Below are 24,564 nucleotides of genomic sequence, written 5' to 3' on the forward strand. Positions count from 1 at the left end.
TACAGCTGTCTGACATTCACTTTATTGTTAAAACTTGTTTTGGTATATCAGCTGCTTGTCTTTTTTCTTTTTTTTCCTTTTTTTTAACACCATCTTTAAATTAAAAGGCAAACATATACAGCTCCATCTTCAAAAACCATGCAGCAGTGTAAACATGAGGTCTACTGAAATAAAAAGTCAAAAAACTACATCGTACTGGCAAAGTCTGTGATAGCAAAACTGATGTGTCAAACAAAACAAAACAAAAAAAAGGAAGTATTTTTGTCTGTTCTTAAAATCAGTAAAGCTTTAACTTAGTGCTCATCATCTGTGCATTCAGCTGGAAAATATGCACATTTGTTTTGTGAATAAAAAGGTTAAAACATGGAAAAATAAATAATGTGGTGAACTGACAACATATACATAATAATAACAACAGAAATGCATTCCTATCATAGAAACAGCCCCTTTATATCTGCACTTCCAAAGCGTTACTCTGAGAAAAACACTGAGTTCCTACTGTACTGCAGAGAAAACACAACCTATTAAGCGATTCTGCACCTTATATTGACAGCTGCAATACCACTACGCTGTGACTGACAACTTGACAGTTTGCTCATAAAAGTTTACAATTCATCTTGATCTGACAAAAGGCTACCAAGGTAGTTAGGAATTGGGTAGTTTAAACTCAAGGACCAGTCAGAGAGTGCACAACAGAGTTTAAGTACAGTTAACCCACTCTTTTTTTTAACACAACAAACAGAAAAAGTCACTGTCGGTCACACGCTGTGTCAGACACACAGCCCGTCCTGCATGTCCCTCACTTCCACAGCAAACTTAAAGTTTAACTACCCACCAGCTCACCAGGGTCACATTGTACTGCATCTCAATTTCTTCTTCTTCTGTTGCACATTAACACGGCAACGCAAGCGCTAATCTTCCAATGTTGCCTCCAGCACCCTGTACTGGGTCAAGTTAAAAAAATAAAACCTGAGTATGAAAATGACAAACACTCGCACACATAAAAATGATCTGCCTTTGTCGCTACGTCATTAAATAATAGCAGCTAAAAGGACTAATCAAACAAGCCACAAAGGCAGTGTTGATCTAGTGATTAGAAAGTAGCTCCCTTTCTTCTGTGTTGGTGTCTAGGATCACACTGACACAGAGCTACTTTACAGATGAAAGCTGGATATTTGTAATTTGCTTATTTATTCATCAACTGTTTTATCCCTTCTTGCCTCCGCAGCTGTAAGATTACTGGATGCAACAGCCGAGCAGGCTCATATGAAATTAACGGACGCCATGCAACATGCAATTTGTTGATGATATTCAACATCCCGTTTGCTGCTTTGGCCAGTTACAAATGATTCAGGTGCTGCAATCGGAAAGACCAAAAGAAACCTAAAAAATTGTAAGATTTTCATAATTGGGACAAAGTAAAAGTAATGATAGTAAAAATATTGCACCATCTCTCAACTTAAAATTCAAATATTGGATGATGCTACTTAACAATCCTTTAGCTGAAATGTCTCTCAGTGTGGTAACACAGACTTGATATCAGACTTGAGCTCTAAATTTCCCTCCCTTTCTGCCCTTTTCACTAAGGCACCTGTGCAAACAGTCCTGTGAATAAAAACTTTGATCTGTGCACTATCTGTACCCAGTAACACCAGAATCTCACCTTGCCCATACATACAGTACACATAAACGCCTCACAAACATATCGACAAATAATCATCCTTATTTCTGTAACATCAATTAACTTAAAAATAACCCCAAAAATCTAATATTTGATTCTGTACAAGCTTCAGGAAGAATACATTTAATGCTAAAAATGTATGATTATTCCACTCATGGAGAGGTTGATCACTTGGTTTTCTTGTCGAGCTGGAAGAGATCCAGCATGTCAAGCATGGCCTGTCTGATGTTGGCGCCAAAACGGTGAGAGTCCTGAAATCAAGCAAAAAAGAGGACACACACTTTTAACAAGTCTCCCTAAGTCATCTTGTATTGGACATAGAGAAAGGAAAAAGTGCCTGTAAAAGTTGAAAAACAGTGAACTTACGGTTTCTGGGCTCGAGTGTTTGCTGGAGATGTGAAAGTTGATGAGGTTCTCGCCAACGATGATGTAGGAGACGCCATAACCATCGTCAGCCACCTGTCGGACACAAGAGGAAAGAAAAAGAGATGTGAGTTTAATCTCAAGAGCCACTTTACCCCAACACTTGGCCCAAACCCTCCATTTTTCACGTTCACGTCTCGGGGTATGGTGTCCCAGTTCTTGTTTGGATAGATAGGTAGGGTGAAGTTTAAGAGCTTTGTGGCCCGCCAAATGAAGATTTTAAAGAGGCATGCTTCAAAACGAGTGTATTGATAAATTGAAAAGCAACTAAGAAAATATCCACAAATGTATTTCTTTGTTAATAAAGATTTAAAAAGTCAGATAACCATAATATTATCTAAGTTTAATGCTGTTTCAGTTTATTATGGTCCTTTTCCTTATAACAAGCATTAAAAAAGCACTAGTATGCCGATGTCTCGGTGACTAACTAGCTAGCTTGCTATCATTACATTATTGTTGCTGATTTGCGCATGACAGTACCACATTTTGACATATTTCTGTGTCTCATCCACCCCGTCCTTTAATGACATGTGAGGCCCGAAACTCAACACAATAAAGTAGCTGCAATTGTTACCGCTACTCTATTATCGGTGCAGACTGACAGGGTAGGAGCACGGACTGCTAACCTTAGCCTACAGAGCACCGCTAGTGATCTGGTGACGAAGCGGTGTTTTTTCATTTGATGACTTATTTGATCCGTTGATAGTGTAAAATTTAAGTGTGCTGAACAGATTGTGAGCATCCGGACAACTGCAAAAGGATGCCTAGGAAAGAGAAATTACCACTGCAGAAGATAGCATATTCATGATGTCCAGCAACACTCGCTGAGTCTATCTACGTACACGGCAGAATACCAGTGACGTAACAGTGTCTGAAAAGGTTGACAACACTTAAAAAATATGAAATGGGATTGGGCCGTGCTGCTTTGGAATTGCAGAAAGACTGCACAGCCTTCTTAAAATTGTACTGTCAAAACGAATGGATAACTTACTGGACCAAATCCACCTCCAGAGGACACATACTCAGGGTGTTTGACCAAATCAAACAACTCGAGCTGCTGCAGAGGCGTCTGACTGGTGGACAGCCTCCATGGCTCAGACAGGACCTAAACACGAAGAGGTAACTTAGATTTCATCCAGAAAGCAAACTCATGCTGTGTTCTCAGCCTGCAGATAGCAATAGCATGTAATGTAGAAGCATTTTTCTATATTGGAAACTCAACAGAAAGTTATTAATGGAAGGGCAGAAATAGCACGTTATATAAGACAGTGATGGGCTGGATTTTAACATACCATGTCACATGAGAAATGTGCGGTTTTTAATCTTTTGTCTGAGTTAAATCATAAAATAAGTATACAGAGCCCAATAGAAGTAAATGTCTATTTTGAAATGACTGTATAAGACTGTAAACTTTAGGGGTCGACAGATTATCGGCCTGGATGATTATTTTGGCTGATATTTCAAATTTTACCTATTATCTTTACCGTTTTTTTTTTTTAATTTAACAATCGCCGATAAAATTATTTCATTAAAAACCTTTTTTATTCATTCATTTTTAAATTTAAATTTTCAGTTCAATTTTTATATAAAAAGTTGCTGTGTTGTGTTTGTGTTTTGTTGGAGTTTTATTATATTCAAAATTCTAAATATTGACGGAAAGATTTTAATCTTTATTATAAAAACATATCGGTTCCAAATATCGGTTATCGGTTCATTAACTACTAATAATTGGTATCTGTATCAGCCATGACAAACCAATATCGGTCAACCCCTAGTAAACTTGATGAGTCAGGATAATCAGAAGTGAAGCACAATGTAGTTAATCTTTGTTTTTAAAGGTTAATTTCTATTTTAAAAAATGCACTATTATTATTAACGGGACAGGATTAATTTCAGCTTGCCACCTGTCACTTTTTCAGGAGTTACGTCAATAATATTTATTTAGTAAAATCAGTTGTCTTAATTTACAACTAGTCCAAACTAAATCTGAGCAACTCAACTTGATTTTTTCTCTTTTAATGACCCTTTAGGCTCGAATTGGACTGAGACCCAAATCTTTGTCATCAACAACCAACTATCAAAGGTTTGATAGGGGACTCTGTTAATTTTACGACAATACAGTCTGAGGTCTGTGCTGTTTCATACAGACGATATCACATTGGTGGAAGTGATTCACAGGATACTGTTTCAGCTTTAACAGCAGAAATCTCACAGCAACTTGAGGCAACACCTCGTACCTCCTTGAGGAAGGGTGAGTCCTCTCCCAGGTATTTAGACACCACATAGAGACAGAAAAGGTGGCGATCGATGCCCTCTCCTGTCATCGCCAGGCGGTACATGTTTTGGTGCTTCTCTGCCGCCTGTTTGAGCAACTTGAGACGCTCTTCTCTCTGAAATGGACATGAGATTAAAGTGAAACATGACAAACTGGTAAGGAGCATGATGTGCAAACTGGATTAACAATCTGTGACCGAGAGTAGCACTGTAGTCAGAGGTGCCGTGTGTTGCTGCTGTTTAGTCTTACTGTCTCATCTCTGATCATGGCACGAACAAAGGCACAAGTCTCCATGGTGCAGGAGCGCACAGTTTCTGTTCGGCCCTCACGGAACAGACGCGTCATGGAGGCTTCGTACGTCAGGCAGAACTTCCCTTTGTCCTGTTGAGAGACGATACACAGGTCAGAATTAAAAAGACAAACCACAAGAAGTTGTTTTACAAATTATTAATTACTTAACAGTAGATTTTTGAGAGTTATGAGATCGACTAAATACCAGAAACACCAGCAAAGACCATACCTAAATTGCTATACCAGGTCAGCTGCATAAATGAATTATCTGAAGCAATTTGCATGCAAATTTTACAAAGATGATCTGTTATCTCCACGTTGATATGTTCTTGTGCTGTGTTTTGTATGAATACTCTCAAACTGGACCTAAGCTACATTTTGACTGAATCCCTCACTGTCACTCTTCTATGAAAAGTTGGCTGGCGAGTGGAGACTGCCCTCTGTTGGAAATCAGAAAAACTTCACTGGATTGTATCAGTTATTATAATTATAACATACAAAGGCCACAAACTGACAAATAAGTCAAAAAGACTCTTGTTACATGTGCAATCAACAGAATGAACATGCACAATTCTTAGTGAACTGTTTCTGTAGCACTTTAAGACCCTTAGTGGTTGGAAATGACTGATCGCTCCTCTTACTGACTTTCTCTGTGTTTTGATTGGTGTTTTTGGTGGTTGTCCGAGCTTGCTCCATTTATTGACTCTTTCAGATGACTTTTGTTGACACTTTTACAAAGAATTTTCTTGTTGATCAGGATTGCTTTTAATCAAGTTTTGTTGTGTGCTACTATGATGCTCTATGTGCCTGTTTACTGTATTTTTAAATTGTTTGTACCACCCACTGCAGATCAAATTTCCCCTTGAAGGACAATAAAAGCTCTGAACAAAACTAAACTGAACTTAACTGAATAAATGCATGCAAGTGTTATTAAGTCAGATCATTTTGCTTATAAACCAGTGAGACGTATGTACTTACCCTGTAGTGAGCCAGCTGCAGGGCGATCTGAATGAAGGCATCGGGACTGGTGCGGCACTTCTTAATCAGTCCTTTGCCAAAGTCATTAAAGGGGAAAATATGAGAGTCCACATCATCGGCCAGAGTCCTGGCGACTGACAGCGAGCTGTCGATGGCCTCCTGGCACTAGAAGAAGTGACAGAATTGCACGTTAGACTGAGCAGATGCAGCATGGCATTACTGACAACATACTTATAAAACAAAACAATTAAGGAAGCTCAGATAAAAAGTTGTATACTGAAGGCAAAAAACGAAGAAGCCCTGTGCACAGCTGTGCCTTTCTCCTTGGTGCCAGCCAGTGCAGGGTAACAATGAGTCACAGAAAGTTATGTTCAAGCGCACACCAAGATGCTCAGGTTGACACTTATTTACTCACAATTTACATTAAAAACAAAAGAAGGGGCAAACTATTCATTTCCATATCGCTTCATCAGATTCACTCTGTGTTTAATCACCATTAGTAATTTCATTTAAATCATCACATGCTCATTAGCGGAGGATGAGACAGGTGTGTTTTAACAATAAAAGTCACAACAACTGTAATTTTCCTATGTAGAATTAATCACAACATAAATATACATTTTATAGAGAAAAAAGATAGAAAACGAAACATGTAGTTCACTCCTTCCTCCTAATTTTTTTTGTAAATTGTTAATAAATGTGTGTCAACCTGAGCATCCTTGTGTGTGCTGGAACTTTAATTTCCTTGATTCATTTAATATTGGAGGCATTAGTACTTCTTAGGATAGCACAAGTGTTTGCACTGTGATATCTGAATTTTAAATACACGACATAAAACAGTCCTTTCTCTACACCTTTAAAAGTTCAGTAATAAAATAGTAACACTAGAGCCCACAGCTGAAGCTACCAGCAGAGGGAAGCCAAGAACTATGAATATCAAATCTCAGGTATCAACAGTGAATGAGATGTTGTAGCAGTTTGAGGAGCAAAATCGAGTGCAACTCTATCAATATCCTATAGGAGAGACTGTCGAGAAGTGAGTGTAGCAATCCACATATTTTATCGATTAAACACTTAGGGTTCCTGCAGCTTAAGTCAAGTTAGATTGAAGACTTTTTAAGACTTTTTTACTGCCACTCAGAATTAAGTTTAAGACCAATTTTCTATAACCAAAATTGAACAAATGTCCAAATGTTAATTGTAACAAAAACTTTACTTTTTTGTTCGGTGAAAAAGGTGATTATCTACGTCAAAAGTTGGGAAAATAACTCCTTTTAGAATGGAGCACATGGAAGACAATAAACATATTTTATTATCAATTTAGTTTACCAACAAAAATGGGAAATATCTGGCATTTCTGGCCTGTTTTCTGGACAATTTTGTGTTTCTAAATATGCACGCAAGATTCAACTGCTTGGATTCCCATCATGACGTGTTTAAGAAAAGGAATTAATTAAATTATTTAACCAAAAAAAGGATTTTACCAATTATTTTGAGATTTTACAATGCAACATCAGAAAAAAAGATTAATAAAATCCTACTTGCCATGTCTGAGCTTTTTGAAGGCCTTATCTTTGGATTAATGAATTCAATGCCTTTTAAGACTTTTAAGGATCTGGGGGGACCCTGAACATTTTCGCCTTTCAACACGGTCAGACAACATTTATGAACTACTACTTTTTCCAACCCTTACCTCAGCAGGGATGTCCCACGACAGCCTCTGAGGACCTGGCAGGTTGGGGTGGGGCTCTCCATTGCAGTGACCCTCCTCAGTGTATCCCAACTTAACAGGGTCCATGGAAAGAACGTGCTGCAACACAGAGTCGGCTTTTAACATGACTTATTCAGTAAACTGGAAGACATGAAATGGTTTGAGTTCACGTCTCCTAAAAGCTTTGATGGACAACCATTGTGCCAATCAGAACATTAAAAATATTTTTTCCCATTTCATTGTATGACTTCAGATTGTTAAATCATATTTTGCTGTTTTCATTTAAAGAAAAAAAAATCAATTTTATTTTTTGACATTCTTTTTATTGAGTTCTGACAGGGTCCAAACAGATTGTCCTTAAAGGGATTAGTAAATTTATCTCTCTACGCCTCACAGATACGTTCAGAGATGCTAAAAAAGTGAATTCAAATTTTAAAAAAAATACAGAAGCCAAAAAGGACCAATAAAGTTAATTTAAGTAGTAGATATGAACCTAGAAAAACAAATTCTACAAAGGGAAAAACAAACTTCATAAAAAGAACAAGAATGGTTCGGTCGCACCTTCCTGATACTTTAACCTGTTTAAATCAATAATAAATAATACATTTATAAATACATAAATAATTAAATAAAGATAAATAAATAAATACAAAAATAAACCCAGATAAATTAACTGTAATTAAATGAAAAACATACAGGTGTAATACACTCCATCCACCTTACCTTAATAATACCCACAGACCCTTGATTTATTCTTTGTGACATAATAAGATGCTGGTTTAAAGCAAACATGAGAAATCCCATCGACAAAACGATGACGTACCTCCCAGAGATGGCCAATGATTGGAGCATCAGCCCAGGAGTGCTCTGCGTTCAGTCCCATGGTGCCGTTCTTGAAAACGATCAGGTTAAAGGATTTATCAAACCACCTGAATGGAAACAAGGAATAAAGAGTTCATCTAGAAACATACTTGTGCCATAAATCCACTAATAATCGAAAACAAAATATATCAGGTTCATTTGTCCCACCTGTCATAGCACTTTCCGTGAAGCAGGGACTTGGCATAACTGTCCAGAGACTTGACTGGGTTGCTGGCATCGAAGCGCTGCTCGGTGTCATCGAGGGTTACAAAGAAGGCTGCCTTCTCAATAGCGTCCAGAGATTGCTTGTTCTTACCGCGGCTGAAGAAGGTTTCACGAGCCTTGGCCCATGGGGTCCTGTCAATGTCAAATAACAGATCTGAGGCAATGCCTTACAGAAGTCAGGCCTACTTTTAACAAGTGCATGCAAGTTTCTCTTCAGTCTCCAAAGTGTGATGTGTGGGGCGGCGGTAACAAATTTTTCTTGCATTTTTGTGGTCACTTCCACACCCGTCTATACTTTTCAGTACTCCTCTTACAGTCAGTGCTACTAGATCCAACCAATACATTATCTTTCCCTGTATTACGGGTTTTATCAATCATTGTCATCAGCACGGTCAGCAATGAAGTAACAAGAAATTACAACACAGATACATCACACGTATATTTGTTTGACCATGTTTATCTTTTTACTGGAAGATATCCTGCTCAGTAGCAGGATTACTATAGCCCAAAATAAGTTAAATTTAAGTCTTTTAAAGACTTTTTAATGCCACTTGAAATACAATTAAAGACCAATTTTGCAATCACTGAAGTTCAAGAAAAAAAAAACAAAAAAAAAAAACCCACATTAGGTACTTAGGGTTAGGATTTTGTCCAAAAGTTTATTGTAACAAACTTTTTGTGTCAAGCTAAAAAAAAATCAAAACCTTATAGAGTGGAACACATTGAAAACATACAGAAAAGTATCAATTTTGATTGCTGTAAAAATAAATAAATAAATAAATAAAATAAAAACATTTTAGGTTGTCATTTGACTGAATGTGGTAAATGTGTTGTTGGTTCTTCTGTTAATTATTTAAAAGTTGTTTAGCACCAAATATGTCAGTATTTTACCACCCATCAGGAAAAAAAACTATTAACTTTTAGACTTTTTATTACGAATTAGTTTGTTTTTAGATGAATAAATTAAATGCCTTTTAAGACTTTTTAAGGATCCACGAGAACCCTGGGTAAGCTGAAGATCTTGGGCACGATTCTTTAGTAACAATTTTAGGTGATCCTTATGAAAAATGTTTGATATTCAGCTTTACAAAGAAAGATATAACAGACCATATATAATGATGCGGTATTTTAAACTCTCTGACAATGACATCTGCCTCAAAATTACAATATCAGCTGGGCAATAGTCGATTTTAACACCTAGAACTATTAACCTTTGTCATGACTTTATGTATTCAGTGTGCAAACACTGTATAACAGCAGAATGCAAATGATTACCACTTTGAATAAACTTCAGAACACAGAATTGCAATAAACTATATACGCATTGTATTTCTTTACGTCCTGTCGTGCTACAATACATGTGTTAATCATGTGGCCTCATCAGTCCTGGCTGCAGCTCACTCTGTATTGCCACCCACCTTTCCCCTGCAGTAAGTGCAGCCAGTTTCTCCTCTCCAGGCATTGGCTCTGACTTGTCGGCCAAGATCCTTTCCATCTGCTGCTCTATCTCCCGTGGCAACAGCAGCCGTCCGTCATAAAACATCCACACCTTGTAGAAACGGCCCTTATGGTACACAGCTATGTGTTTGCTCTCGTTCATGTGCTGAATGGTGTCTGGCAGAGAGGAACCAATGGTAAGGAGAGAAGAAGAAGAAGAAGAAGAAGAAGAGGAAGAGAAAAACAGAGAAAGAAAGACAATTGGAGTGTTTGGGGTGGTGTTAGGGATCAAAATTGTATGTAATTAAAATCTCAAAAAGAAGGCAGCAGTTTGAGTGTGGATGTCACAGCATTTCTGGGAAAAATAGAAGAGTTAGTAACCAGTTCTTGGTCCCAGTGAAATGATGTGATATCCACAACATCCACAGATTTCCATCAAGAGCAAAATAAATTTTTAAGCACTTTTATTTTTGTAAAAATCCTTCTTTTAGTCATTTGAAGGGCAAAATAACAGCTGAATTCATGATGAGAGGGGCTACTATTCAGTTCAAAAACTAAAGCAGCTTGAAATGGGGAAGTGCGGGAAGTGAGATGAAAAGGGAAAGTAATTTGGGAACAGGGTGGTGGTTTGGAATACAATGAATTGAGTCAATGTTTGTTTGAACAGCACTGTGACATATCAATTCAAAAACATCACTTCCATCCTTCATGATATTGTTGTAGTGCTGCTTGTGTTGTTCAAACAAGCATCGCCCTTGTTACAGGCAAGACAAAGAGGGGATACTTACGCTTGGACCAACCACAAGAACAACTACCTCACATCCAGGTAACACTTGGCCTACACCTCCGGTCATGTGAATATGAATATAGCGGCTGGCCATAAAGAGACTGGTATTTAAATAAACAGGCTTTAGAAATTGCACTAAAAAATATGTTTTATTTAACGCTTATTTAAAAATGGAAACTCTTCGATAGTACTAGGATCAGTAACCCCCATCCTTCTGTCTCCAAAGACGCCTTAATTTATTAATCAATTCATTACAACCTGGCAGGTAAACTTCAAACTCATTACATTTGCGCGACTTTTTTTCTGAAAATGTATAACATATTTAGATATTTTAAATTGAATCATTGAATCAAGTAATCATTTTCTGAACACTGAACCTCACTCTTTTTCTTACACATTTCAGTCTGTTAAAATTGCCTTATGAAGAGTGTAGGAATGCCGGTATCTGGAATTAACATCATATTAAGCTTACTCTTACTGTGATGGCCCTCCAGCAGATGGAGACACGAAATACAATGCCTTTTAGTGCAGGCAACATTCATTCATTGTGCAAAATGAGGAATATACTTAAACTTAGGGTTTATTTTTTGTTTATGTTCACTTTATCAACTAATTATCAATTTAAAAAATATATAGATTTTTGATGTCAGCCGAAATCAGCATGTTGGCCGATTCTGAGACTTCATTTCAAGGCCAATATCTGCCAGTATCGATGATGTGCTGATATCATCACGCATCCCGACTAAAGTGGTCCCTGTCTTGGTTATCGGACTGAGAGCTATATCATGCATTATCAGTCCTTTCAACACTCATTTTGCATGTTGCATGCCATTTATTTTTCCTGAGTAAACATCAGCACTTCATCACAAGTTTCCGAGGTTAGTTTCAGGTTAATTTTAGACAACGCCAAAATAAATATGGGTTAATAGTATTTAATTATCTTTCAGATGCAATGAACTGTATGCAAAATAATGCTGATATACTCTCTTATTAAACTTTTTTATATATATATCTGGGCCAACCAAGCACTGTTGGGCTGTTTTGCGTTCTCAAACTCAAACACTAGATTTCAGTTACATGCAAATTAGTCCTTCAGTGTTCACAGACCTTCTCACATGCATTATGTATTCATGGAGGTCAGATTATTTCTAATTCAAACATATGGACAAATGTCCCAAGGAGAAGTACAGTAGGAATAGTGTGGAGGAGGCGGCACTGCTAAAGACTCTACCTGTGTCTACACCTGGGACGCGACTGGTGTTGAACATATGCTCGTATTGGGCTGAGCACATGGGAATAGTGTGTAGGAGCATGAGCTGAAAAGCAAAAGGGGAGAGTCAAACACACAGAGATGACAAACTAATTTACTAAAATCCCCAGAGAGCGGCAGCACACACACACCTACGCGGACAGGAGCATGGATGAAGTGGAGAGGGAGCGGTGAGGATTGGTTTGATAAGCAGTCTTAAGGAGGAAGAAGGGACCCGAGCAGACTGCCAGGGAAAGGGACATGGGCAGGGTCCAGAAAACCGGTGGTCTGCCATCTCAATGCCACCAGCAAAGCCCTGATATTTGCGGTAAGATTCATACTAAAATTTACATTTAAAAAATTTAAATATTTATATCTCCCAAACAGATGCCGAAAATAAAACTAACAAAAATGAGAAGCAGTATTTTGAAAGGGCTTTGCTGTTGAGAATGAGCCTAGTAGTCAGGGTTTCCAGTTGCTTTTGCCGTGGCAGTAGCGAGGGACACAGGGTAGGGGTTCAGAGGGCACGGCGGAGATGTGCCCTCCTCTTACCTGTCTCCAAACCAGGGACGCGGGTGGTGTTAAACATCCGCTCCCACTGAGCCGAACACAGAGGAACCTTGTTCGCCAACAAGTATATCTAACGCAGCGTCCGACACAGCGAAGGGACAAAACAGTGAAACAGAGACAACTGAATGTGAGTGCGTAATAGAGCGAGCTCATGCATTGGTGTTAATATAAAATTCATACAATTTGTCTTTGAAAGAGATCAGTGTCTGTTTATGTTGGTGAATGTGTGTGAGGAGTGTGCAAATGTAAAAAAGGAATTTGCACTTAAGCATCATGCAGGTTGGTAAAGGAAAAAGGACTAACAAAGCGGGAAAGACGACACTGATGAGTGTCGGTAAAATCACCAGCATTAATTAAGTCTTATTCACTAAGCCTTGAAAAATGCTCATGATTTTGATTTGCCACTAATCACAGCTCTACCTTTATCAAAACAAGCAAAAGCACAGAACATGACACTTTTCAAATACAGAGATAAGCACAGTTAGCTATGGATAATATTGAGCAACTTCATTATCACTAGTGAGATAACAAACATACATGAGTATGAAAGAAAGGGTTGTGAAAGATAAGGAGCTCATATTGTAAACTTAAAAGACAAACATACAGAGATAACAGCTATTAATCAATAAATCATAAATGAGAAAGTTAAACATTTACACAGGATTGATATGGTTAATCATGTGATAATGTAATTATAGCATAACTTGCACACAGTCTGTTTAAGCAGTGAAACGTAAAGACGGAGGAGCTCTGTACTCACTGGTTTGATCTGAGCTCTGTCCAGTTTTCTTCTGTAGAGCATGATAGCATGGATGGCATTACCTGCCCTTGCAGCCTGGATGGAGGTGGGGAAAACATATAGGAAGTCCTACAGAAAAAAAAAAGTATACATTAATGACCACTCACATTTATCCAGCATTTCACATTGTCGTTTAAAAACACAACATGTGACATGCAAATGCAAACAGAAGAGCACAATGTCATGGCGTGATCCATCCGTGCATTCTCTGTTGTTATTTCGGTCCAGGACTGTATGCACACATACAGCAGCTATTGTGACCTGCTATTTCACGCATGCTGAGTATTGTTCCACTGACCCCATACCAAGTTTACCTCCTTTGAGAGAAGTGTTTTTGTGATACAGCTTTGTAAGCAAGAGCAGAGATCTATTTCTGTGTGAGCTGCAAAACACATTTTGATGGTGCTGGCATGGTAATGTCCAATTTAGGCTGCATTCACACTAAATCAGGCATTGTGGGGAAAAACACAAGTCAGGCTGTGTCAGAGGGGCCGCAGGAGCATCAGATAAAATAAATAAAATAAAATAAAAATAATAAATAATAAAAAAAGCAGTAGCCTGCAGCAAAACGTTGAAATGGACTAAACGTAAGCCAACATCATACTGCTGTGGCCAATCACAAGACTGCCACAGCCCAAAGGAAAAAGCAATACAGTCTGTTTCTATCCTCGAATATTAATGACTAAAAAAAACAGCAAAGTATATATTAAAAGCTTGTGCGTTCTATCTCACAAAGGAGAACACTTGCATGGTTTGAGTGTATACGCATGTGTATCTTGTCTTGCAGTGCAGATACTACAGGATGATAATGAAAAGAAATTCTACAGATCTGTTCAGCGAACATAAACGAAGACAAGTAGTTGCTGAGATGAAAGATTGGCAAGTATCTATGGTTACACCTTCCACATTTAAGTGACACTCCTACACTGTCACACATACCTGTGGCTAATCGCTGCAACGCCTGATTCGTTGTGAACGCAACCTTAAGCTTTGATGAATGCACACAGACAAAACAGATCCACTGTAGTCTGTGTCTAGGAGCAGTGACTCATGCCTGCCCTGCTCCAGTGACGGTCCAGTCCAGTCCAGTCTCTCACTCATTCAGGCAGAAACAAACAGGGGGAGCTGTGGATCCTCACTGCTGGATAGTTAAGCCTTTGAGTTCCCCCGGTCCATGATCACAAATCTGACACAGATTTGGAGCTATCAACCTGCCCACTAGTGACATTGTAGACACATTGTAAGTACAGTGATTGTAGCTTTGCCAGCCAAGATGCTGAAAATCCCAAGGCTGTAAGACTGTAGCTATAATGAGTCCCCCTGAAACACAGACTCATGGGATTTATGCCCCAAAGTGTGTCCTTACTGTAGACAGAAAAACATTTGCATACAAGAAAAGACTCGTGGTACACCATAAAAATACTCTTACCTAAAGGTTCATTCAGATTTCTCTGCGAATCTATCTAAACTGTATCACTTAATAAATGAAATAAAATATCCAGTCAAATCAAAGATGCAGGAAGAAAGGTGAAGAGTTCAATTTTAGGAAGTTCAGTTGAAGCTACGACTGTACAATTTAAGCCATTAACTTTATGTTATAGATACCATTATCTGTCAGTATGTATGATTATGATTTACACTTTAGCCTAATAAGCATTTAGCAAAGCTGCTGTGCCACATGTTACTATGCATAATTTACAATGTCGTATATTAAACAAATCTCAGTTATTGTGCCTGTAGGTGATCGAGGTTACTCTGAAGTGCTCCTGACAAATTATTTTACACATCTGACACTTTGCATATACTATTAAACTTTTCTCAGCTGTATTTTAGGTCACAGAGCTGCAAAAGGGTCACACTCACACCAAAGTCTCACACAGAAATATTTAAAGCTTTTGGAATGAATTTGAAACATCAAGCACACCTTCAGAGAATGAATCACAACCCACATGGAGATGCTTGTTGCTTAAACAAAAGGCTGAGGCGTTGCTTGCAAGCAGATACTCAGGTGTCTTACCATGGCATAATAGTTGCTGTTGACCATGATGGGCCCACGGCCTCTCAGGTAAATATACTCTTCCCACCAGTCACTGACCTGTGCAACACAAAGGAAGAAAAGGAAAAGAGAGTGACATTTTTAGACACACTGCTTTTCTTCGAGAGTTTGAAGGTGATTCAAGACCCAGGACAGTGTCGAAAAACTGTGGCAAAAGAGCGGAGAGGAGAGAAAGAGAGAAACTCACATAGTTGGAGGCCCACCAGGACTTGAGTTTGAGGTACCACTGCAGTCTGGGTCCCAGGTTCTTCTCAAAGTCTTTAGCCAAGGCAGTCATTCGTTCATACTGCTCATCGTCCATGAGCGGGCGCACAGACTCCAGGTACTGTCAACACAGAGAAATGTAAATCACAAAGAGTGAAGCAAATGGTTACTGGTTTTAAACATCGAGAAAGCTGGGAAGCCAGAAAAACTAGTCGTCTAATTTTCCTCACAGGTGGGTAACGACAGGCTGGCAGTAAGCTTGTTTAGTGGCTCTGCCTTAGGCAACACATTAAAGGGACAGAAAATAAGTTTTTTCTATAGGCCAACCCTGAAGCTAACTTTGCCCCAGTTCTCTCATCAAACACTCTATAGGGTTTTTCCATTGGTTTTTTGGATTATTGCAAAAAATAAGGTTTGTGATATTTACACGTTTTGTTAAGCAGGATAATCTCCACAAATCAACAACCGTTTCAGGATTTTTGAAGCCTAAACGCAGACCTTATAAAAGACTTTTAAGCAAAAATCCATTCAGAAAACATGCTGACTCTGAGCTACAGAAACTGAAAAAAGCTAAAATGCTAAGTCATTTCTGGGAGGCCTGAGGAGATGTTTGCACTTACAGAAATTGAATCCTACACTGCTTGTTTGATTAGCAAGGCTTATTTAAATGGCCAGATTTTACTCGTTTACTGAATTTCAAGATTTAAGCAAGCACTAAACTACTACAAGCCAAACTAAATAAAACTGACTTGACTACACAAACAGAGTCGTTGGCTATGTTGACATGACATACAGAGATAAGGATTTACATACATTTCAATAGCACTCAATGGCGTTTATCTTAATAAATTATTAAAATGTCATTTTCTTAAAGATCCAAACTCTGGTTTCAGTCCAATAACAACAATCTTTATAAACAATCAGGAATGTGCAAAAAAACGCAGGTTCAGACAAGAAGCGGTTACCCTTCGGCAGGTGTTCTTGATAGAGGGAAGAGGTAGCCGTGGCAGAGAGTTCTGGAAACTGTAGAGCATTGGCTTCCTGCCAGAGAAAATCTTCACTAATATCTGTGTAAGTAGAAAAAAGATAAAGGAGAAGGGCAAAGGATATTTAAAGTTACACTCTGTGTTTCACATGAAAACCTTCAGGGTATGACTGCAAACACAAAGCTAGGGGGTTAAACTAAAGGGACCAAAGCATGGCCTGCACTTTACACAACAACTGTCCTGTTAGTAAAAAGGAATATATACCTTTCATAAAATGAAATACCTTTGACTTTATACTAGGTATATTTTAATGGCTACATGAACAGGAAATTATTGTCTACATGAACAGGAAATTATTGTCCTATGGCAATGCATATTTAATTTACATCAAATTAAAGGTCCAATGTGTAGGATTTAGGGGGAGATAGTGGCAGAAATGAAGTATAGTAAAATAATCGTGTTTTCTTTAGTCTTTAGTGTATATCACCTGAAAATATGAATCACTGTGTTTTTGTTACCTTAAGGTTTTTATCATTATTGGAAGTGGGTCTTCGTCATTGGAGATTGGAGATCAACACCATTTTTCTACAGTATCTCAGAATGACCAAAGTTAACACTGGCTCGAGATAAGGCCATTTGCATTATCACTAGGCAGCCCTAGTTTGTAGCCCCTTGGCAAAAAGCAGCATTTCCTCCTAAAACCTCCTGAACGTCTCGATCAGAAATAAGGTGAGCACACATTAGCGGATGCTGGGCAAGTGGCCCATTTGCAGCATGCTGAACAGCACAGGAAAATCACTGATTCAGTGTTTTCGATGGTTTTAATCACCTGGACCAATTGCTTTGAAGAGGAGGAGACATCTGCAGATAAATCAGCTCCTAAAAAACCTCCTGAACAACTGAAGGAATTCTTACTAAGTTTCAGCTGGTTTCAATCTGCAATCCTCACCGCTAGCTGCCACTAAATCTCCCTAAATCTTACACAGTAGACCTTTGAATTTGCAAGAAAAGCAAGTTCATCAGTGCATGATAATGTATCATAATTTACATGCAGTTCAATAAATTTAAAAGTTAAATAAATGTTCCTTCCAACTCTTGTCTCTTGTTGTCACTGGACATTCTCCGTCTGAATCTGCTGTAAGGTCGATTGAACTGAGGAGCACATCTTTTGTCTCACCATCCACAGACGAGTTGACCAGGACACGGAGCCATGGCGAGAGTGCATCCAGCCGTGCCAAGACAGCAGGCACTTAAGGACATTCCTCATAATCATGATTATGGTGACCCACAGGCCCGTGCCCACCAGAACTCCTCCGACTATCCTCTGGCTGTCTGTGGACATGTACCGACTGAGGACAGAGACAGAGAGGGAAGGGGAGACAGAAGGGAGTGTGACCACAACAAAGACACAGATGGGGTCAGTATAAGAGTGGTAAATTAACTATTTCTTATTCAATGTATGTAGACTCAAATTTTTATTGATGGGTCTTAAATAATATTTTGTTCGATGTAATAACACAAGCTGTTTCATTTTCACAGTTAATGATTAATTAACTGTCAATGATAAAACTCTAAACCTTTATTACTCAGTGTAGCCAGTGTCACTGATGATACATTTTATAAACTTAACAAGCTGCATTACATTTCTGCAGTGTCACAATGTTTGAAACGGCGCAACACCAACAGGTGTACTCAAAAATATGCGCTTGTGCTGTGGAAATTATGAGACATTTCGGGGAATAATAACCTTAAATGCCATGGTCATAAAAAACGTCCTTGGCTTAAGGTAAAATCGCCAGCATTACTGATAAGAGAGTTATTAAAAGCTTTATATGGACAGAAATTGTTTTCATAATATCAATGAACATGGTTAACGTTGTTAGCAAACAAGAAGATCGTTGGAACAAAATGCACACACAAACGAATTAACAACGACTTCACAATTTGTACTATACTTTGCTGCCACTGAAGCAAGCACTAGAGACAACGGGCCGACATGTTTTCTGATAAATGCCAGAGACGAAGAGACAAAGTCAAAATGTTACATATTGGATTTTAAGCATAATTTCCTCTGTATGTAACTTTATGTAACATCTTTATTTGTGTCTTCTTTTACTGTATCTGTATGTTGGAATTCTATATAATCTTGATATGATTTTTACTTTTTGTATTATTATTATTATTATTATTATTATTATTTTTTATTTTCTTTACCATGACTGTTCTTGTATACACGCTATTGTAGGTAACCTTGATATCTTCTCTTTTTTTCTTCTTTTTCTTTACTAAAAGCCTAACTAGGGACAGGAGTTAGAAACTAGCACAAGCTATAATCTCTGTATATGCGAAACATCAGTTACTTCAGCTTGTTCATAACAGGCTGAGGTTGTACTACGTTATATATAAATATATAAATAAATAAAAATATTTGTTCAGGGGTCAACTTGTGACCTCATTAGCATGTTGGTAATGCTCCATATTGTTTTATTAGGTAAATGAAGGAGAGTCTCTGGCTTTCTCTGTCTGCTTATGGAAAAAAAAAAAACACCACGTCATGTGAGGCAGCACCTCATAAAGGTGTCCTTACCTGATGGGTATGTGTTGACCCAGCTTGGCAATCAACCCCAGAGAGGGATCCAGCTGATTATATTTATTGTAGGACATGTAGGACACAACCACTACCATAAAGCCAGCAGGGCTGCCCGGGTACACGCCGGTCATTATGCCATTCTGTGGGAAGGTAAACCAAATGGAAGATTACAAACATTAACAGAGTAACAGAGGGGAACAAATCTTTACGTACACTGTTTATACAATAACTGATGTCATAACAAAGTGTTCCTGATGATCTATGTGAGATATCTTTAATGACAGTTAACAAAGATGAATGTGTGAAAAAGCTAGCAGGTGTTTGGGTTTGAGTGACTCAGTATATGACTGTGTGTAAACACACAACTAGGCCAAAGGCTAGGACACAGAGAACAGACAGGAAGGTTATCGTCACTGTTGGCTGTTTGTGTGAGAGTGGGTGACCTTCCAGCGTGAGCGAGTTAATGTAACCCAGAACACATTTACAGTAGGATAGATTATATAGTATATAAAAACATACTATTATTGGGGCCTTTATGATGTTGTTTATTGGCCGAATATTTACTAAAAACAGAAACTAACGTAAACTCTTGTTGGACACTAGAAGCATACAACAAACAACAGTAACTCAAATTTCTCCACATACTGTACAGAAACTACAGCTGGGCGATATATATCTATATTCTATCAATATCATGATATGAGACTAGATATCATATTAGATTTTGAAAATTGTGACACTGTAAGTTCTGTCTTTTGTTGGTATTGAAACCTGTATTATAGTAAACAGATGCAGTTGCCAAACTCACCTGATTGCCCAAGCTGTTATTATTTGTCTTTACCCACTTAGTCACTGTGTCCACATTAGTAATGATTACTAACCAAAGATCTTACTGTGTAAATATTTTGCGAAAGCACCAAGAATCAACCCTTCAATACTGTCACTATATCGATATCAAAGTATCTGTAGTAACTTCTCACTAAAACCACACATTAAAAACCTTGTTTCTACGCTGAAACTTAAAATTAAATTTCTTTTTCAGGGATAAGTCCTGTTTCTCGCTTCAGGCAAGGAAACGCGTGATATCATCAACATTTTTACCTTTTGTGGACTATGGTGATCTGCTCTTTATAAATACACCTGACCAGTCCCTAAAGAAGTTAGATACTGTGTACCATTGTGCTTTACGTTTTATTACTGGCTGTGTAAACCACATAAACCACTGTACACTGTACACTAGTACTAAATGGCCCTCTCTGTCAGACTCATTGGTTGGTTTTTAAGAGTCTACTTGGGCAGGTTCCTTGTTATTCATGTACATGTGTAAAAACCAAAATCAAAGAGATTTAAAATCTAAATGAAACTTTTACCCGGTTAAATAAAGAATATATATTTGGTCAAAAACACTGTGATATTTGATTTTCTCCATATCACCCAGCCCTAACAGAAACCACCTGCACTTTGCTCTTCCATGTATCTATCACCTCTCACCTTGAAGCGAATGAATCTTTTCTTCCAGGAGTGGAGGCCAGAGAGGTAGATCTGGCGTAGAGCCTCGTGGCACAGCTGGAGGTCAATGCCATCTGGGGTGACGGTGAACTGGAATGCCACCGCCTGATGAGCTTCTGCCATGGTGGCTACTACTGTGCAGGGTCACTGAGGGTAAGGAAAGTGAAAGATAATAAAGTTAGTGAAGAGGAAGTTTCAAAAGTAGATGTCAGTCAAAAGCATTGACCTTCCCCTTGAATCTAATTCCTACAATCCTCTGTCACTTTATGAATGTGAATTGCATAACTATAGTACATTTGTCGTTTGGGTTATCATGGATACTGACTTCAATGATTAGATCACAACAAGCAACAATGTAAAAGCTTGATATGAGGCTGTAGATGATTGTCGTCAGGCAGCTATCAGAACAATCTTTCATATTGAATGGCTTCTGTCACAGTTCTTTGAAATCTGTGATCCTTATTCGTCGACGGCACTGCAGATTGCCTAAATTCCAGGATTTAATCAGTCTAAACTCTTTGTACTGGATTGGATTTGAAAACAACACTGACATAGAGTTAACACTGAGTTAGATGGAAAACTGAAAGCTTGCTCCGAAGCACAGTATATGTAGGGTTAGACGCGTAACTGTTACAGCTCTGAAACATGGAAACATACAACAAACACGTGTTCTGAGTCACTATAAAGGGTTTTTCCTTCATTAAATGTCTACGACTGAAGTCTTGAGCCCACTTTCTTAGGTATTGCATCCCTTTTTGTATCGTATCCATGTCCTCGTCTTGCTTGCAACTTGCCTTGGTTTTAAATCTAAGATCAAAAGGACTGAGGGCTTTTTTGTGAAGAATCCTTAGACTTGTCTCGGAGAGATATCTTCTGTCTGTGTTTTTCTAAAAAGCTGCCTTGTGAGCCAGCACTGCAACTTTCGGCTATTTATAAAAACACAACATCAGACACCCTAAGAAGTAGAAAGAGTATCCACAGCACCAAACTGACAACTTATGCTGTTTTCCTGCTTTTAAAATACTTAGCTACAATGACTGTTAACTATTAGCATTTTACACTAACAAAAGCTATATATCCTTTATTGAGGAAATATTGTGAATAGCAGCTTCATAAATCAACTTTATGTGCACGTTTTTTTTTTTGTATTTAGTTACTATATCAACTAAACTGGATCCTGCAAGCCGACACCACAGGAGATGCACTGGTAGGTGACAGTGTTGTGCTCATCACTGAACTGGTTAGGCAGGTGTAGCATCTTATCCTACATACAATATGTAAGCTGACGCATGACAAACTCTTTTATTCCAAACTCAAAGCAACTTTTTTTTACATTTGCAATCCTTAAATGAGTTATTACGTGTTAAAGAAATTTTAAGATGCTATTTTAAATGTTAATCTTTTATAATTGATGTGGTAAGGAAGAGAAGATGATAATGGAGTCAGGAGACAATGGAAAGCTTTGGAACTGATTTTAAGTTTGCAGAAGAGACACGGCAGCGTGAATACTTTGAACTGTGGTCATCCATCACCTTTAATGACCTATTGGAATCGCATGAACATTTATTACCTCCACATGTGACGTTACATCACACGTTGAGGTAAGAAGTGGACATGGGAGCATCATCTAATGTGCAGACTCTGTTTTGTATTTTAAGATAACAATACCCAACACAAAACTATGTTTAAATGCCTTTAGCACATGTTTAATCAAACCTGAAAACTGAAATAAACAAAGAATACTTTTAAAAAAAAATAGCTCCCTCAGCTTTTACAAAGTAAAGGTTCCACCCATGATGACACTTTCTATGGATTTTTAATTAATTAATTTTAATGGTAAATATCGGCCCCAATAATCGTCATGACCGATAATCTGTCGACACATCTGACTATATATAACTGACTGTAGACTATATATATAATAAAAGACTAATATAGTCTGTAGTCGACCTCTACTACAGACTGTGACCTGAAGGATGAACCTCTGACTGCTGCATTGTGATGAACCTGCTGTCTCCTGTTGCCTTCAAGTGCAGTCGGAAATGCAAGCGCTACATGAGCATACATATAAAGTAACTGCCTTAAAATGAGTGTGAAAGTCTATTGGTCAAACTGATGTTTTCACAGTAACTCCGATGTTTGGCATCTTACGGTTATACTTTTCTGTTGCAGGTTTTCTCTTCTCTTTTTGCTAAGACTACACCCGTTTACAAAGCTCTTTTTTTCATTTCTGAAAAGCAATGCTTTATCTTTGCAGAGTGCATTTATGTGTCATTCAACAAGAGCACTCTGAAAGCAGGACACGTCTTTTCTACGTTTTCAGTCCTCGGAAGGAGCACCGTCCACAGAACAGTGTTTGAGCAGCCAGTCCCCTCCCCCAGCCACTTTCCAACATCACATGATCCACCCTGTGCTGCAGAAACTGGGGGAAAGGTCGCAGCGCTGCGCCGCTTAGATACCGGGGAAAACTGGCAGCATAGTACTCACACACCCTCGTATGCCATCGAGTATTTCACATTGAGGTCACAACGAAACCACAGAAAAACATACTTTTTTTTTTTTATCACATATTTGGCGTTTGTCCATCTTCTATTTTTTTCTAAAGCAGACACAAAACGTTGTTTAGCGTTTAATCAAGCCAACTACCCTCAGTCCTCGTGCAAATTTATGTCTGCATTACGATTCTGAGCGCCACATCATCCCTCCATACAGCCTGTTCAGCCTGTTATCATACCCAAACACCTCAACATCACGCAAATTCACTCCCGAAAAATACACTCAGCATTCTTATTTTGGTATTATATCAAGTAACTGCCCACGTGGTCTGTGTGAAATGGGGTCACTAGTGTGCACCCCCCGCAGTGTCAATACACTGTATTATATTTATGTTAATCACAATCGCCTGCGTTTTCAGTCACATGTAAATAAACAAAGTGTGTTATTTCTACCTCTACTTTTATGATGCTCTTACAACAAGGACACCATGACAAATCAGATTTTACTGACCTTCACTGACAGGTGACATAGTCACACCTTTTCTCTAAATGTCTCATTTACTACCATAACACATTAAAGGCACAGACATACTACACTGTGTTATTATTAAATAACAGTACTGTATGTGCATCGTAATAGTTCTGCCAGGTAGTTGTCAATGGATGACCTTTACTTGGACTTTTGCCTACATTCATGTTATGAATAACCAAAGGGGTCGACTAGGTCCTTACCTGGGTCGGTCAACTTTATATAGTAATAAAAAATACGTAATAGCAGGTTAAATGTTTACTGCTGATATTCAACAGAGACCTCTTTAACATATTTCCACAACCTGTAATTACAAAAAAATGAGGCTGCGAGTGTAATAAACAGTTCTCGTTGAGGACTTTCATAAGTCAAGATTTGCCTGTAAACTTCATTTCTGACTGCTGCAGGCCAAACAAGCCCAAAGCCTGCCGGTTATATCAATGAGAGGGTTAAAAAAATCTGCTATACGTGATGTAAGCATCTCAAAGCTTTAGCGCCGACAAGGAAATGCAACATTAAATGCGCATTGCTAACGACAGCTTTCACTGAGGTCTTGTTTAGCTAGTCCAGCTTTTTTTTCTTCCAAAACCCCTGCAGCCATATTAGCACAGCTACTTCCAAAACTGCCAAAAGACAGCGTCAGTGAGACGTTGAGACAGGTCCCGAAAAAGCTGAATTATTACTCACCAGCCCTTTCTATCAGTCTGAGGGAGAAGAGCTTTCTGTTTTGACGAGGATGTTGCACGGCCTGGCTGTCGGCGGTGACTGCTATACGCTGTGCATGAATGGGAGAACAGACGCGTTCAACGCCTGCCCCCTTTTAGACAAGACTCCTGCTGAAACACACGCCTGTCTCTGTAGAAACAGCGCCCCCCAGAGGTCTCTGAAATCTTTGCATTTATGGGTTG

At 38.4% G+C, this 24,564-nt stretch overlaps 1 protein-coding gene across 2 annotated transcripts; it reads right to left on the reverse strand.

The window, feature by feature from the left end:
- On the reverse strand, nucleotides 1-24,447 carry cpt1ab (carnitine palmitoyltransferase 1Ab (liver)). Of its 2 annotated transcripts, none has more exons than XM_042496756.1 (19): nucleotides 24,344-24,447; nucleotides 20,615-20,779; nucleotides 19,121-19,263; nucleotides 17,711-17,882; nucleotides 16,513-16,614; nucleotides 15,531-15,668; nucleotides 15,305-15,382; nucleotides 13,249-13,356; nucleotides 11,901-11,985; nucleotides 9,864-10,059; nucleotides 8,389-8,577; nucleotides 8,183-8,288; nucleotides 7,342-7,458; nucleotides 5,649-5,813; nucleotides 4,629-4,760; nucleotides 4,342-4,494; nucleotides 3,096-3,209; nucleotides 2,048-2,140; nucleotides 1-1,932 (listed from the first exon to the last, which is right to left on the reverse strand). In XM_042496756.1, exons 2-19 carry the CDS (start codon nucleotides 20,753-20,755, stop codon nucleotides 1,849-1,851), a joined length of 2,316 nt encoding a protein of 771 aa, XP_042352690.1. In that variant the 5' UTR covers nucleotides 20,756-20,779; nucleotides 24,344-24,447; the 3' UTR covers nucleotides 1-1,848. The 2 variants fall into 2 exon arrangements, with proteins under 2 accessions (XP_042352690.1, XP_042352689.1); XM_042496755.1 differs by lacking the exon at nucleotides 11,901-11,985 and adding an exon at nucleotides 12,471-12,558.
- Nucleotides 24,448-24,564: the final 117 nt, after the last annotated feature.

This window comes from Plectropomus leopardus, chromosome 11 (assembly GCF_008729295.1).
Source record: "Plectropomus leopardus isolate mb chromosome 11, YSFRI_Pleo_2.0, whole genome shotgun sequence".
NCBI classification, from domain to species: domain Eukaryota; kingdom Metazoa; phylum Chordata; class Actinopteri; order Perciformes; family Serranidae; genus Plectropomus; species Plectropomus leopardus.

Coding starts and splice junctions, on each gene's coding strand:
- cpt1ab (XM_042496755.1), bottom strand. CDS start 20,755: ATGGCAGAAGCTCATCAGGCGGTGGCATTCCAGTTCACCGTCACCCCA. Junction 15,383..15,530: donor CCTGGTGGGCCTCCAACTAT/GTGAGTTTCTCT, acceptor TGTGTTGCACAG/GTCAGTGACTGGTGGGAAGA. Junction 3,210..4,341: donor ACTCACCCTTCCTCAAGGAG/GTACGAGGTGTT, acceptor CTTCGTGTTTAG/GTCCTGTCTGAGCCATGGAG.